We start from the raw sequence: 16,490 nt of genomic DNA on the forward strand, positions 1-16,490 counted from the left end.
TGTATTATTAGTTCAGAAAGATATTTTATATTTTTTCTCCAATTTTTAAGTTTCACCTTTCACATCTGTTCTTAAGCCAGATGGAATTGATTTTTTGTGTATCATGTTACATTCAATCTGATTTTTTTTTTCCATATGGACAACCAATTGTCCCAGACTAGTATGGAAAAAAATGCTTTTCCCTCTGCTCTGCAGTGCCACCCCGGTCGTTATCCAGGACACCTAGAGGAGCTGTCTGTTTCAATGCTCTCTATTCTGTCCACTGGTCTTTGTCATTACCCCTGTCCATGACCACACTGTCTGAATATGTACAGAAATAGTGAGAGCTCTAGAAGTCTTACTATCAGGTAGGGCAAGTGCTCCCTCCTCCAATGTATTCTTCTTTAGCAGTGCACTGGCTATTTGCTCTTCCATACAAATTTTACAAAAAGTTAGTAAATTTGTTATGAATTAATAAAATGGAAAAAATAAAATCTTATTTTTATTACATCATTCCTTATACTTCCTTTGGGGCTCTTTTGTTTTTACAGCTTACGGTGGAGGCTGTTTAGCTCATTAATTTTCAGGCTTTACTCTTTTCTAATAAAAACTTTAAAGGCTAAATATCTCCCTTTAAGTATCCCTTTACCTTCGTCTTACAACTTGTGATATAATAGTTCACTATGACTCAGTTCTAATTAATTTTATTTTCTATTATGATTTTTTAAATCCATGAGTTATTTAGAAGTGTGCTTTTTTAATTTTTAAAGGTATGGAACAATTTATCTTTTTTATTTTTAATTTCTAACTGAATAAAACAGCCATCAGGGAATGTGGTCTGCATGTACCAATTCTTTGAAATTTATTGAGATTGCTTTATGGACTAGTACGAAGTCAGTTTTTACAAACGTTTAATGTGTGCTTGAAAATAATGTGTACTCTCAAATGGTTGGGTACAGTATTTTATATATGTCCATTACTGAATTTTGTCTTAAATTTTATTTTGTTTGAAAATTTTAGCAAACCAAATTCAATACATAAAAAATATAATGCATCATGACCAACTGGGATTATCCCAGAAACACAAATCTGTTTTAGCATTTGAAAATCAAACAGTGCAATTGACCATATTAACAGAAAAACCATATCATCATCTCAATAGGTGCAGAAAATAGATTCAATAAAAGCATTTGAAAAAATCCAGTATCCATTTAGGACCAAAAAATCAAATTTTTAAAAAAAGTTCTAGCAAATTAGGGAAAGGAGAAAACTTCCTCAAGCAGACAAAGGCATCTACAAAACGCCCCCAGCCAGCATCATATTTAGTCCCCTTGTATCTACTGTCACTACTGGTATACAAATTTGTTCCTTTATTTGTCCTACTTTTTCTTTTTTTTTTCATGTTGCCTCACTTGTCTCTTTGCGCTGCACTCTCTATAATGTCTTCAAATTGACCTTCCAGGTCACTCACTCTCTTATTGTATATTTAACCATTTAATTATTGAGGTTTTTATCCCCCAATGATTATATTTTTAGGTTTTATTTGGTTCTTTTTAAAAATCTGCTGGATTATTTTTGTTAGCCTCTTATTACTTGATCATTTTGTGATTTCATCTTTTATTCCTTTAAACCTTTTATACAAGACTCTTTTACATTCTATTCTGATAGCTTTAGTATCTAAGGTCCTAGGTAGGGAGTAGGTCAATCAATTGTTTGCCTTCTCTGCTGACTCTCAGTCGTGGCTGCTTGTTTCCTTGTTTGTTGATATTTTATTACAAGCTTATACTGTATTTGCTTGGTTTTAATCTGTGGGAAACCCATGGATCTCAATTGGGCATGATATTTTTCCAAAGAATTTTTACATTTACTTCTATAGGGAGTCAAGTTGTGACACAAACCTGGAACTCCTTTATTCCCCTTTTAAAGACACAGGCTTAATGTGGGAACTTCAATCCAGGTCCCTCTTACCACTCGCCCAAATGTGGACTCCTGATATTACCATTTCTCCTCGAGCACCTTTACATTTCCAGGTTGTTACTCCTTATAGCTCACTCCTTCCGATGGATCATTTTTGAGATGGATTGAGCTAAAAAGTACAATTCTTGGAGATTTTTCTGACTACGTGCCATCTCATTTGTGCATTAAAGCATATGTATTACCCAAGATCTGGTGATTTTGCTACGGTGGGTTCCATCCGTCTCCTTCAGAAGCCGAAATCCAAATAATGTGCTTTCAGAAGCATCCATATTATCTGCATTTGAAGTGCATCCAACAAGCTGAGTAAGAGCTCTTGTTGGCTTTTCAAACTCCACTTTCAAATTCTCTAATTTCAAACTCATAAGAGCATCTGTAATCTGGGCTGCATTTTAAAATTAGATAAAATCTAAAATGTTACTGTTCATTAAATATTCTGCTTTAAACATTTCCGTTAATTTATTCAGTTCTCTTTTTTAAATGCCTCCTCACAGTGATTTTTTAAAAACCTCCTATATTAATGCACACGTTTCATGAAAAGTTCTTACTAAAGTTTAAACTTCCCATGAGCTCTATAATAGGAAATATAATAATTAGAAATGTCCTTTATTCTAACCTTAACAATAATTACAAGGTACATGCATGAGAAAATAAGAAAGCTTGAGACAAGATAATATGTTCACTTCAAACACCAGTTGCAAAATGTTTTAGATTCAACCCACATTTCAGATAGATGGTTAAATATATTCTCATTTTGTTCAGTATTGCTTCCTTTAAATTAGAGGATTCTGCTCTTGATAGCATCATCTCCCATATCTGGTTAGCAAGTGAACAAGATCAGTGTACACACGACCCTCACATTGGTCAGGACAGAATCCCATTACAGACTTGACGCCATATAATTGGTATTCTCCAATATCTCCTATAAATCCTACCCCAAATCAAATTCAGTTCTTAATGGATTCAGCCCTAGAGCAATAATTATAAGTTTCAGAGTCTAACTCCTGTTCATTAAACAACTCACTTTGGATTCAGATGACAGCCTTTCATGTATTTTCCTCCGGAAAGCAAGACTACAGCAATACCATTCTATGTCTCAAGGGTGCTATAAAGAGAAACATAAAAGCTATACTAATATTGTACCTATAAATTCTGAACCACCCAGAATAAAACCTTTCTCTTCAATAATTTAGTAGTCTTAAAGGAATATTTGCTTTAAGCAAACATATACAGAACTTGTATATAAAAATCCACACACCCTCAAAAGATAAATTATAGGTTAGTTAAGTTGATTATCAACTTTTCAAAACTATGTACGAAAGTAGATTCCCCTTTCAAACTTTAAAACACGACTCAACTAATCCAAAATGAGGTTTACATATTACTGTGTGGAAGAGTGTTTGTGTCACACCTGTGTGCATTTAGCTCCTGGGAACCAGAGTTGCGGTCTTACTCTTTTCGTGCCCCACCTCCCAGGATCAAGCACTGTGCTTTGCACAGAATAAGCCCTCAATATAAGTTCATTGAACAGAGAGAAACTGAACAGCATTTTATCTTCGTCTTCAAAACAGGGAGTAATTCCTTTAGGGGCTCCAATATAATTTTTTTTAATTTATATTATATATATGCTTCAAATGAGCACATCAACTTTTTAAGGAAAATCTACTTACATGCTTTAGTCACACTGGGGAGAGGGGCTGGCCCCACAGGGAAAAATGACCTTTGTACAGATTAACTGCAATAATGTTTCCAGAGAAGGGTCTCCATCTTCAGGCCTGTCCTTTCTTTCCCTCCCTCCCACTCTGGCTTCCCAATGTGGGTTTAAAGAATCACTTAAGTCGATCGACTCACCTTACCTGCCTGAGTGAAGAGATTGGTATGGATTCCAACAGGAAAGAAATAACAGAATGTTCAACCCACAACGGGATGCAAGCACTCTAAGTAAATTCCCACTGAATTTCTAGCAGGATATGATTGGGAACGACTGCTTCATTCACATAGAGTGCTCAAGTTCCCACCCTAAATAAGCACTGGGTTTAATATACTAGCAACAGCAAACAGGGCAAGTCAAATAGGAAGCACATCCATTAAACGAGGCAGTGGTCCTAAAACCATGCACCCCATCACGGATCATCACTCACCCAAGCCCGGGTACCTTCAGACCACTGTGGACACAGCAAGGCAGAAAGATCTGACTCTGCCCCTAAGGAGGTTTTGGAAAATCCGGTTAAGGGCACAAACTGATGGTCAATGGCTAGGAAGATGGGTCCATTTGGGGGGTGTATATTCATAAAAACAAATGACAGGCAAACACTTGAATTCATTCCTAGCACTTTAAAAAAATCAGAATATTTCACATAAAAATCAGAATTTTCAGCTTGTCTTGGAAAAAATTCTGAGACCTGGCATCACTGAGCTCACACTCACCTCCTGGCAACTCCACCAAGAGCAGCTGTCTGGAAGGGGGGGGAGGTGCTCGCATTGCATCACGCTCACCACTCCCTGCTGTCTAAGCACCTTCCTCTCTGCTTGCTCACGGGGTCTACCTAGCCCCCGGCCCAGGGATGCAGGGAGGGGGTGTGAATACATCATTAGAACAATTAACCCTGCGGCCCTCTAAGCACCGCAATCCTGCCCGAACCGCCAAATGAAGGGGGGGGGGGACAGTTGGAGCAGGAGCCCTTCGCTCATCCACAGGCACATGAAAGCCACAATTTAACAGGGAAGATGTGCCGATCTTAGCCAGGAGTAATTCACTGCCAAAATACATCACAGAGAAAAATGAAAAAACTGCTCAGTTTAACGAAGAACGAAAAGCAGAGAAGAAAAAGAAATTTGAGGATGTAAACAAAAAGTGGAGCGAGCAGAGGCTGGAGGAGTGGAAAGTGAGAATTAAACTCTATCACCATTTGGAGAAAAAGCAGCCCTCAGAGGACAACTATTATTTATTCCTTTCCCTCTGGAAAATGAAAAACCCAATCATTTTTCCTTTTGCTTTTACCCAGGAATTAAAGGTTGGCAAGTGGTAATTAAAAAACAACAACAATTAATACATGATACGTGATATATAATTTTAATTGGTAAATGATGCGAGATATTCACATTTATTATGTATTTACCCCCATGTTATGCATGCACTTACTATATGCAAGATCTCATTCTCACACCATTACACAGAAGGAAAAGGCGAAGTCTAAAGAAATCACACCATTTGATCAAGATCTCAGTGCTTATTCATGAGGGAGCTAAGACAAATCCAGTTACGTCCATTTGAGACCAGAATCAGGGTTATTTTCCACTATGCCCCTCACCTATGTGGGCTGGGTGGCGTTTCCCCTTCCCGTGCTTTTAACTTGAACTTCATCGCCCTGTTTATGGCGTAGGACGGCCATGAGTATTATCTGCCACAGACTGTGACAGAATGACCCGATTATCACACGGGTGTGTCTCTTGTATGGTGAGGACAGGGTGGTGCCGCCTACACAGGAATCATGCCTCCCTTTTAACAGAAATGGGATTTCCTCTGAAAGGTGCCATGTACATGGTGTCAATCATGAAGTCTCTGGCTGTCAACTGCCAGGGGTTGAAGGCGTGTCTTCAACAGGGAAATCAGGACAGACATATGCATGTGGGGATGGAGGTGTCCTACTCGGAGATGGACCCAGGAGGAAATTTACATCTTGATCTTGGCTCTTCTATGTGGAGGCAGGGATGGGGGAGAGAAAATAAGTTACCCTCTGTACTGGAAACAATCCAAGCACTGAGAAGCCAGAAAGCCCAGCAAGGTGCCTGAAAAAATTGTTCCAGTGCTTTGGGTATAGAATATAAAAACTTTCTCAGACAGAGCATGGAATGGGTCAGGGACGAGCGCCCTGGGACCTTGTTAGCTAAGGTAAGATCACACAGGGATGTGTACCTTTTGAGCGTAATTCATTTTCTGTTTCTTTTATTTTCTTGATTTTATTGCTTTCTGTTCCCTTAGGCTTGAGCCAAATAGATTTTAATTGTCTACTAATTTCAGCTGAAATAAGTGAAAGCGTTTTCATCTATGCTTGAGCTACAGTTTTAATAGGAAATAGAACTCAGAGAGCATGGGAAGCAGGTACCTTGAGAAAATCCAGAGGGAGCAGGGCCAGGCCCTCTGCCTCCCTGGAGAATCTCCTTCTCACACTAAAACCTTGGAAGTTCTTGATACTGTTTTTATAAAAGAAATTTCTCTAGAATATTCTGTTTGTATGTATCGAACAATGTAGAAGGGGGTAGAATGGCTGAAGAAGAAAAGGCACTGATAAATGCAAACAGAATCAGTGTAAATCTTTCAGGATAAATTCAATGTCTCCAAGTGTAAACATTTTAAAAATCTTGTAAGGTCATTCAAATTGATGCATTATGTTTTCCTTCCAATCTTTTCCTTTGGGGATATGTATGTATTTACATGTTAAGATGTAGTCTGATGCCAAAACAACCTCATGGTTATGAATACAGCCTGAGAAACTGCAGTTGATAGTATCCTACATTATTTCATACATTGTTAAGGTTTGTAATTATTTAGACTCTGATGCAATACAATTCTCATGTTTACACCAGTAAAGGGAGAGTTATGTCTATCCTCATATTGAAAAAAACCATGTCTTTAGAAAAAGCCTCAATTTTCTACAAACATCTAAAATATCTTTGAGATCTCCACAGCCCATGATGCAGTTGCAAGCTACATGTTTGCTTCAACAACTGCCTAAAACCCACCACACGTGGAAAGCCCTGCTTGGACTCATGCTCACAGGGATTCTTAACCGTGGGGCGTGAGCCCAGAGGAATCACTCAGAATCAATCTTTTTGCCTGGGGTTCTGAACATCCCCATCAAGACAGACATGGTGGTTTCCTATAACTGAAGTATTTGCTAGCCCAAGGCTAGGTACCTGGTTGCCTCTGCTACATTGAAAAGCAGTCACTTCGGTTATTAAAAACTATTCTTAAGAAATAATTCATCTAACCAATAAGCTAAATAAGAAAAGCCTACTTGATTACATGTGTATAAAATAATTGATTGCTAGTGTTTTGAATGCTTTCCATATTTTTGGATCTGTCACCATTTATCTTATTATCAATAGAACAACGAATATACATATATATACAAATCTATACACATAAACACAACACAAACGAACACAAAACTCACTAGCATAAACAATTCCTTGTTTCTCTAAGCTGGGGCTAAGCTCTCTCTTGTAAGTCTATAAGCCCTTTTCCTGTAATTTTTTTCTGTTATATATATTTTTTCTTTTTTAAAAAATATATCTTTATTGATTTCAGAGAAAGGAAAGGAGAGGGAGAGAGAGATAGAAACATCACTGATGAGAGAGTCATTGATCGGCTGCCTTCTGCACGCCCCCGATTGTCTGGATCCTAGGTTGATGTTCAACCGCTGAGCCATGCCCGGCCGGGCTGTTATATTTTTCTAATTTCTACTTTGCATTTCTGTTATTTATGTATCTGTCCTACTTCTACTAAAACTTATGCTCCCTAAAAAGCAAGATCTACTTCCATTTCTTCTCTGTATTATCTAAACCACCAAATAATTATAAAATGCACACATAAATGAATGAATAAATAAAACTGCCAAGTATATACAAAGTTAAATCCTTTTGTCATCATTATGCAAAATTCCATGAGTGTCTAAGGGCAAGCTTACTAAACAGTGCTAACTTTCTGGTGTCGGGCAACAAAGGTGCAAAAAGAAAAATAAAAAAGATGGGAAGAGTCAACTCTAGAACCATGTTTACTTATGGTGATTATACCAATAAATGAATTCCTTATGATAAGGAAGCATACCAGAGAACTTAGAGTGATTTCAAGTTATCTTTCTTCAACAGAAAAATTTATAAGCAAAGCTTTACAGTAGTATACCACAATAGTGACTGTAAATATCTTTACAGTACCACTGGCTATGTGAGCAAACATGCAATGACCATTCTGAGTGTTAAGTAACTTGCTATACATTCTTACAGAGCATATGGGTACAAGAACACAGATCTATCACAGATGCCAGAGAAACTATGATGATTTCAGGATGAAACCATGAAGTGACTTAACCACAAAAGGCGATCAATAACTGAAACCACCAGCAATTCTGGGTTTCATAATCTGTCACGTAATACTTGAAAGTGATGCAAAGATGAAAACTAACATATTTGTAATACTATTAGATGTTTCATGTTAATAGAGTTATAAATGTATTCATTTTTATTAAATTCCCATTGTTTTCACCATAACAGTTGGTGGGGGTGGAGGGCAAGGGAAGCCTGTGTTTAATTACTAAAATCAACCAAAGGGCATATCCCATTAAATTGAGTACGCCTTTCCACATCTTCCCTACTTGTATGTCATTTTAGTGGCTCTGCTATTGAGACAAAATTTAATCCAAAGCATTTCCAAGAACAAAGGCCAAAACTTGTGCCCTTTCTTAACATAATTAGAGTGAACCTCATACTACAGTGTCACACGTAGCAGCGATAGTTCAAGTTCACCACACTCGAAGTGATCTTCAATAGCAGATTCCCCATAGCAGCACCCAGAGGTCAAGCACATAAACTTGGTTTCATACATATGGCCTCGAGATGAGATTCTGAATGCTCTTTTTCATTCATTCATTCTAGCTGCCTTCTGAATTGAAAAGTTACATGAGAATTGAGAAAATAATTTTTAAAATACTTTCTGAAAATGAGTACTGGGAAAACCCCAAAATTGATTTTTTGAATTAAAGTGCAGGTGAAAAGCAAACATTTCTCTCATAAAAATTACATGAGTTCTTAAGTATCCTCAGTGGAGCTATTAAAAAAAATCTCTGAGACTTCTCCATAATGCCATTTAAAGAAACCATTTCCCAGTTCATATCTAATTGACCAATACAAGAAAGAGACAAAACATCTTGACTTCAATACCAACTACAAGGCCACCACGAAGCCAAAAATATCATGTGGTTATCTGAATGAAGGCATACTTTTCAAACATGGATTTTTCCTGAAATTCTTATTTTATCAGTAGAGACAATCCCTAGGACAAAGACAGAATTGAGAATTATAGATAAGAAAGGAAAGATAACACCACTATCTCTGCAGCAAAGGAAATTAAGAGGTGATGTAAATATACGTATATTGGAAATACTCTAGGAGGGCTGCAGCAAATATCCATGAAATTAAACATTCAAACATACATGCACATGCGTGCATGCATACACACACAGATGCACATACATGCACACACCGGAAGGCAGAAAAAGGGATGTCACTAAGCTAGATTAAACAACAAATGACAGAATCACAGCTTTCTGTCCTCTGTGTATTGCCTGACTGGTAAAAGTTGTCAAAAATGCAATTTTTTAAAACCTAAATATAAGGACAGTCAAATGGCCCTGGAAAAAAACAAGGAAAAGACTGTCAGAAAAGAAAAAACTGAAGTTAAATGATATATCTGGTCTTATGATTTTAAAATCAAGATATTAAAAAATCATTAAATGTGACTTTTCTGTTGGAGACTGAGAATTAAAAACCTCTTTATGTATTAAAAAAAAGGTTATATGCTGTATTTTTACATATAACATACATTATATATTTTTTAAAAGTAATTCTCCAGCAAGTCAATTACTATGAGTTTGTTCCATAAAGCCTATAATAAATGGGCCTTTTGAAACAAATGAAGAAATGGGAATTGTTTCCGGTAATGGCACTGAGTTACACAGCCCTGAGACTCAAAAAGATATTAAATTAGGACCAGTCAGATCAAGAATTCACCGTTTCCAGACCAGGGACCCTAGTATTTCTTCTCTTGCAGAAGAGCAATAAGCTAATCCAGAGTCGTCTTGGACAGTCCAAGCAAATCCACTGTGTTCCCAAGTCCCAGCACCATGGCGAGCACCACGTGGTCTCATTTTGCACTAGCTAGAAGGCCTGAGTATCGATTTCCAACCATTAAGGGAGGAAGTGCTGGGGGTTTAAGGAAGGATTACCAAAACCCTAATCACAATATCTCAGCAATCTCTGCCTTTGTACTCTTGCCTCCCACATGTTCTTAGAAACCTAGTACCTGGTATAAAAAGACGTACAATAAATATTTTTATGATTATTAAATTATTGAAGTAATAACCTTACACCTCACAGAATTATTGTTACAATTTTACAGCACAGATGATTTTACATCTTCTGTGGAAATACAGGAAAGGCTAAACTAAGTTTGATTTATGTAGAGTAAATAGATATCCTCAGCTGGATTTCTAAAATACAGAAAGCAGAACTTCTTTGAGTAAGAAATATTGAAAGTCCTAGTCCATTTGACATAAGTATTAAAATATTTTTATACTTATACCAGACAGTTAACCCAAATGAAAAAACTCCAAGTAAGTTTTCATAATAATTAGAAATTTCACTTTACCATTTTGGAACAGAGAAAGACATTAATATTCAACAAAAAAAAGGTTATCAACCTATACAGAGATCATGTCCAAAAATTATTTTACTTATATTCCTGGGCAAGATGAAAAAACGCGCATAGAAAATGGAGGCCTCCCATGCATCCAGGAATCTAGTAGGTTTATGAGTTCAAATAAGTGTAGTCACTTCAGCTTTCAGAGGATTAGATGCACCAGCATAAAACTAATTGTGCAAGTATTAATGTATTCTAATGAAACACAAATTGTACTGCCTGGTATTCAGGAAAAAAGATGTGCTCATTCAAAATCTTAAACCCAACAACCCAGCAGAAAGAGTATTTTCAAACCAAGAATGTCACTAGTAAGCCTTGACAAGGATCATAATTGAGATCAAAAACTGACAAAATATATTCACAAAAAGAAGTTGAAATTGAATTGTGTAGAAAAACTAAAACTCCAGGATACCTTAGACAAGTTAAGAAAATTCTCACACATTTCAATATAACTGCCATCATCTACTAAATTTAGAAAGTTATCGCAGTTTCTCAAGTATGGATTATTCACAAGTATAATTTTTCTTCTCTGATTTAATGAGCCCTGCTGGGTAAAGCTGTCATCTCTAATTCAGGTTAATTTGAGGGAAACTGCTTTTTCCAGATGGCATTGAGAGCAGACAGTTAATGGGAGACCGAACTCAAAGTCATAAGATTTTTATCTTAATGGGAAGTGCAAGAGCTGTTAGCCTCTGAGCTCGCTTTGATCCATTTCTTAAAGCAGCATTCTCCTGTGGAATTCTCCACACTGCTCCTAAAATGTCATGTTTCTCTGTCGGGAAACTACAGTGCAACCCTGAATGTCTGCAACAGAGTCTGCTGCAAACCTGGCTGGACCACCTTCCCTGCTGTAGATGAAATACAAAATAATAAACAGCACATCCTATGTCTTCACTGCATCGAACACATGGCTAATTTAGTGTTCTAAAGCTTACCTGTCTCCCAGGTTAGTTTAAGAAACTCAGCACTACAAATCTCTGCATATTCTGCACCTCCAACCAGGAGCTAGTCACCTGCCAAATGCTGATTAATGAAATGGCTTTTCGTCATATTTCCAGGCTTCCTGTTTGTGCAGCTATGCTCCAAGCATCTTTTTCATGCTCAAACCCAGTGTCTTAGAAGTACAATTTGGCGTGAATTTCTCGATCTTAACAGATCCGAGGAGACTGTTTATCTCCAAATAGTGAAATATCCTAACCCAAAGATGTTATGAATAAAAGAATGACCCAACCCGAGCAACCAGAGCAGTGTTGTGAAAATACAATCCACACTAAAACTTCCATCCAAGAAAATCAGGTGGGGAAACTCAAGTTTTCCATGTAAACCAGTATCCTCAATACAACTGCATATTGAACTCATCTGAAGCACTCTTTTAAAATGCTGATGCCAGATCTCATCGCACACCAACTGAATCAGAAGGACTGGCAGAAGGAGTCAGGCCATTAGAGATTTTTTAAAACCCCCCAACATGATTATAATGGTCAAATGTAGTTGAGAACTACTGATCTAGACCAGGTGTCAGCAAGTTTTTTCAGTAAAGGGCCCTATTGTAAATACTTTAGGCTATGTGGGCATTTAGTCTGTCCCAACCACTCAACTGCTACTCTGGCACTGAAGTCACCACAGACACTACATAAATGAACACATGAGGCTGTGTTCCAATACAGTTTTCTTTAGGAATACTGAAATTTGAATTTTATACAACTTTTCCATGTCACAAAATATTACTCTTCTTTTGAATTTTCCCCCCCAATCATTTAAAAATGCAAAGACCATTCTCAGCTTGCAGGCCACACAAAAACAGATGGCAGGCCAGATCTGGCTGAGCCATAGTTTACTGACTCCGGATCTACATTGCAGATTAAATCCACTCCTTAATCTTTTCTCAAAACAACATTTGCTCAGTGACTCATTCAATCAGTCCTAGAAAAGATTCCCTTCAAAGCATAGATACCTTCAGATTCGAGTTGGTCCAGGCCATTTGGGGTAGCTGTATTAACATGGCCAACAGATGGAACAATGGTTCCTGCCTCAGAGGACGCCTCAGGATCGGAGAGCGCTGGGGAGATGCTGGGCGCCTCCTCCGTTATTCCAGGGGGTGTCACTGGAGAGCCCAAAACTGGTGTGAACAATTCCTCGCTTGGCCCTGTTACTGTGTCCATTAGGTCTGCCAAACACAAGAGACAGGACTTGACCCAAAGATGATCATACACATACACATACACATACACATACACATACACATACACATACACATACACATACACATACACATACACATGTTTTTACTTTATAAGCAAGAAGTGACTAATGACACTTTGACCAGCTCTCCCTTCCCATGTTGCATCAGTCCAGCTACTCAAGGCAAACACTTTATCTTGCAGGAAAACATATTGTCTCAAATCAAAACTTTGCTTTTAAATTTTAATCTCCCATTTATCCTATTGACAATATTAGAGACTTAATTTATTACCAGAGATAGAAATTTAATAAAAATTTATTAAAGGATATGCCAAAAACTACTTTTTAAAAATCAAGTTAAAGAGCTTGGCCAGCATGGCTCAGTGGTTGAGCATCGACCTACGATCCAGGAGATCGAGGTTCATTTCCCAGTTAAGGCACATGCCCAGGTTGTGGGCTCCATCCCCAGCAGGGGGCATGCAGGAGGCAGCAGATCAATGACTCTCAAATCAGTGATGTTTCTATCTCTCTCTCCTTCTCCCTTCCTCTCTCTGAAATCAATAAAGACATTTTTTTTTTTTAAGTCAAAGAGTAAGAGCCTAGATCTGTGTCTGGAATATGCTCAAGTTCAAAGCAGCCAAATTTAGTCCCAGGTCTTCCCAAATCTAAAAACTCTAGGATAGTAGTATTTTGCAAGCCTGGCTGATCATCAGAATCTCTTGAGGTGATTTTTTAAGTGTCAATTTCATGCTTTCCGCATATTCCAACATACTAAGTCAAAATCTCCTAAGTGGTGAAGCCTGAGGAAATATTTTTAAAAGCTCCCAGGATATGGATTCACAGATACTCACATATATGGCTGTTGGGAATATAACTGATGCAATCACTTTGGAAAATAGTGAGGCATTGCCTCCTGAAGTCCAACATTCATATACCTCATGGCCCAGCAATTCGGTTCCTAAGTATATACCCAAGAGAAATTCCTACACGTGCACAGAGGGGAATATGAAAAAGAGTACTCATGTCTGCAATGCTCCCAACAGCCAACCTGGAAAGGACCGGATGCAAGTCACTAGGAGAGGCTGGAGGAAGGATGAATGAATACACTGAGAGGTGTTTTCATAATGGAGTACTAACATCAGTCAAAACGTAAGAGCTACAGTAGGTAAACCTTAGGCATAGAATATTAAGTAAAAAAACTAAGTACCAAAGAGGCTATTTATAGGCTAATACTATGTTGATAATGTTAAAAAATGACTAAAACTTTTAAATGTATAATTTTAGGAGTATATATAGATGCAATAAAACTGAAAGAAGAGGAAGTCCAGGAAATGATGAACACCAGATTCAGGATGATGTTAACCGTCAGAGGAACGGGGTAAGATGGGAAGGGTCGTGGGTTACATGTAGGTTATTGACAAGGCCCGGGGGGGGGGGGGGGGGAGGCAGGATTACAAGGTATTTATTACATTGTTAAAAACAACTCAGTTAATGGGCTTTACTTAGACCAATGATGAGACAAACACATGAGGTCCAGAAATAATAATTAAATAATAATAATTCTGTAATCATTAAAAGTTACAAAAATTTAAAACTACTGACAATAATTTTTGTCATTCTGATGATCACCCAGATTTGAAAACTTTACTATCCTTAAGATATCAGAGCATTTAAGGGCCTCCTATATAGATAGCAGTTTGTATACATTATTTCAAACCCTTAAAATCATCTCTAAGACAGATAGGCATTCTTTAGAGATGAACACATTAAGACATTAAGAAACTTACTTGAGGCTTGAAGACATTAAGAAACTTACTTGAGGCCACGATATTAGTGAGGGCCAAAGCTGGGATTCCAACCCATGTCCTTGCTCTCTTCGCCTCAGCCCCTGGCTCCTAGCAGCCAGAGTTGTCAAACGAAGAGAGAGGTCTCTGGAGGTGAGGTCTGGCCTCCTGAGATAAGCCACCAGGAGATTTTTCTTAGGAACTGACCCCTCGATCTTTGAGGCTGTGTGACATCTCTCCAAATAAGAGTCCACCTACCTTTCCTGTTCACTCTCCAGGTGAGGTGTGTGTGTCTACCCTGGTGACAGGGCCACCATCTGCCTCACTCGCTCTATTGCTTATCAACTCACAGAAAAAAATCCACCCCCACAACACCGAGTCCGACTCCCTCCCTGACAGACCTTCCACAGTGGTAGTGGCTTCGAAAGACAGAGGTACAGCTGTAGTTGAAACGGTGGTGGCCAGGGGCTCCCATGTTCTCGACAGCTGAGTAATGCCAGGAACATCAGACGTGGCAGCAGGGGACTCTTTTCCTTCCTCAGTGTCACCATCTTCTCTGCTAAGTTGGAGGGGAGAGACCTGCTGCTCTTGTGTCGCCATTGATAAAGTGGCTTCTGCCTCTGGAGCAGCCGTCGTCATCTCTTGACTGATGGCGTCTTAAAAGAGGGGAAACAACATTTTAAAATAGATCGAACTCATATACCTTAAAATGTCACTATATAATTGATAAATTGAAAAGACAATCAGATAGCTATTTCAGGGAATGGGAAAGCGAAGGATCGCTCAGGAACAAAATGCCAGTAAATAAATGTTCTCAGTGTTGCTGCTTTCAGGAGTAGTGAATCAATGTAAAAAAAAAACACACCATAAAATAAAATCTAAAACAAAATAGGAAGATCAACAGCTGAGCTCCCTTTTATGAATATCAACAAAATCAGTTGGTTAAGAACTAAATTACACCCAAAAATTCTCAGAAGCATTTGTATATATTGATTTTTACATTGGCCTTTTTGAAAGTTAGTATTTTGAATTAAAGGGATAATCATTCCAATAACTATTGTTTACTAAGTTTCTACTAAGGCCAAACACACAGAAAGCTAAGTGCATGGTGGACACTATCTTATTTTGCCTTCCCATATGTAATACGGGAGGAAAGGCAAGAGCCTCCCACAGGAGCCGTGTACCATCGTGGTCGGGAGTGCAGGTTCCAGAGCCAGTCTGCCTGGGCCTGAAGTCTGACTCAGCCACCTACTAGCTGTGTGACCTTGAAAAAATTACTTAACGTCTCTGGGACTTGAATTTCCTTAGCTGGAAAATGGAAAGAATAGTATCTATCTCACAGAATTGTTACAAAGATTAAATTACATAATACATGGAACATGCCCAGTACTTCCTAAGTATTTAATAAATAGCAGCTATTATTACCTGTTTTACAAACAACTTAGGTTTAAAGAAGCTAAGGAACCTGCCTAAGGTTACATCATCAGTGCTTTTAACCAGTGTGCTAACTGTGTCCATCAATGGGTAAATGGATAAAGAAGTTGTGTTTTATATATATATAAATATATATACACATACACACACACAATAGAATATTCTTCAGCCATGAGAAAGGATATCCTGCCATTGTCCAAGGAACAATCTGTAGATATGCATTTGCTTTCAGATCATAAAAAAGAATGAAACAGACTTGTGGGATATATGTATCTATCTGAGGCCTTTTTCTTTACGTTCTAATCCCCTGAGAGAAATTATTAAAGATTATTTAATAATCTTAGGGAGGAACTATGCTGCAAATTTTAAATACTGAGCCACTATTAAAATTTAATTTCTAGAAACCCTATTTTCTCTCTTTTTAAAATACTAATTCTAGATACATAGCATATTAGCAAGTCCAGTACGTCATACAGTGAAAAAATATCATTCTAGGAAGAGCTGAAAAGGTTTTCTCTAAGTGTTTATCAATGACATCGTGGTACTTCCTATTATTTAAAAATATTTTAAATTGGAAACAATTGATTTGCTTTAAAATAGTGCTTGTAAGTTTTTTCAATATAAACAGTTACTTTTCTGGTCCTCCTCTAGTTTGGACTATT

At 37.7% G+C, this 16,490-nt stretch overlaps 1 protein-coding gene across 2 annotated transcripts in view; it reads right to left on the reverse strand.

Moving 5' to 3' along the window:
• Positions 1-16,490, reverse strand: part of ARMH4 (armadillo like helical domain containing 4) — a 92,661-nt gene that overhangs the window by 62,294 nt on the left and 13,877 nt on the right. For both annotated transcript variants that reach the window (XM_081156278.1, XM_081156277.1), the window contains exons 3-4: positions 14,796-15,050; positions 12,384-12,596 (exon numbers count right to left, since the gene is read on the reverse strand). In XM_081156278.1, coding sequence (XP_081012404.1) covers positions 12,384-12,596; positions 14,796-15,050 — 468 coding nt within the window. The remainder of the gene's footprint in view (positions 1-12,383; positions 12,597-14,795; positions 15,051-16,490) is intronic.

The sequence above is a fragment of the Miniopterus schreibersii genome (assembly GCF_964146895.1).
Source record: "Miniopterus schreibersii genome assembly, chromosome: 1".
Lineage (NCBI taxonomy): Eukaryota > Metazoa > Chordata > Mammalia > Chiroptera > Miniopteridae > Miniopterus > Miniopterus schreibersii.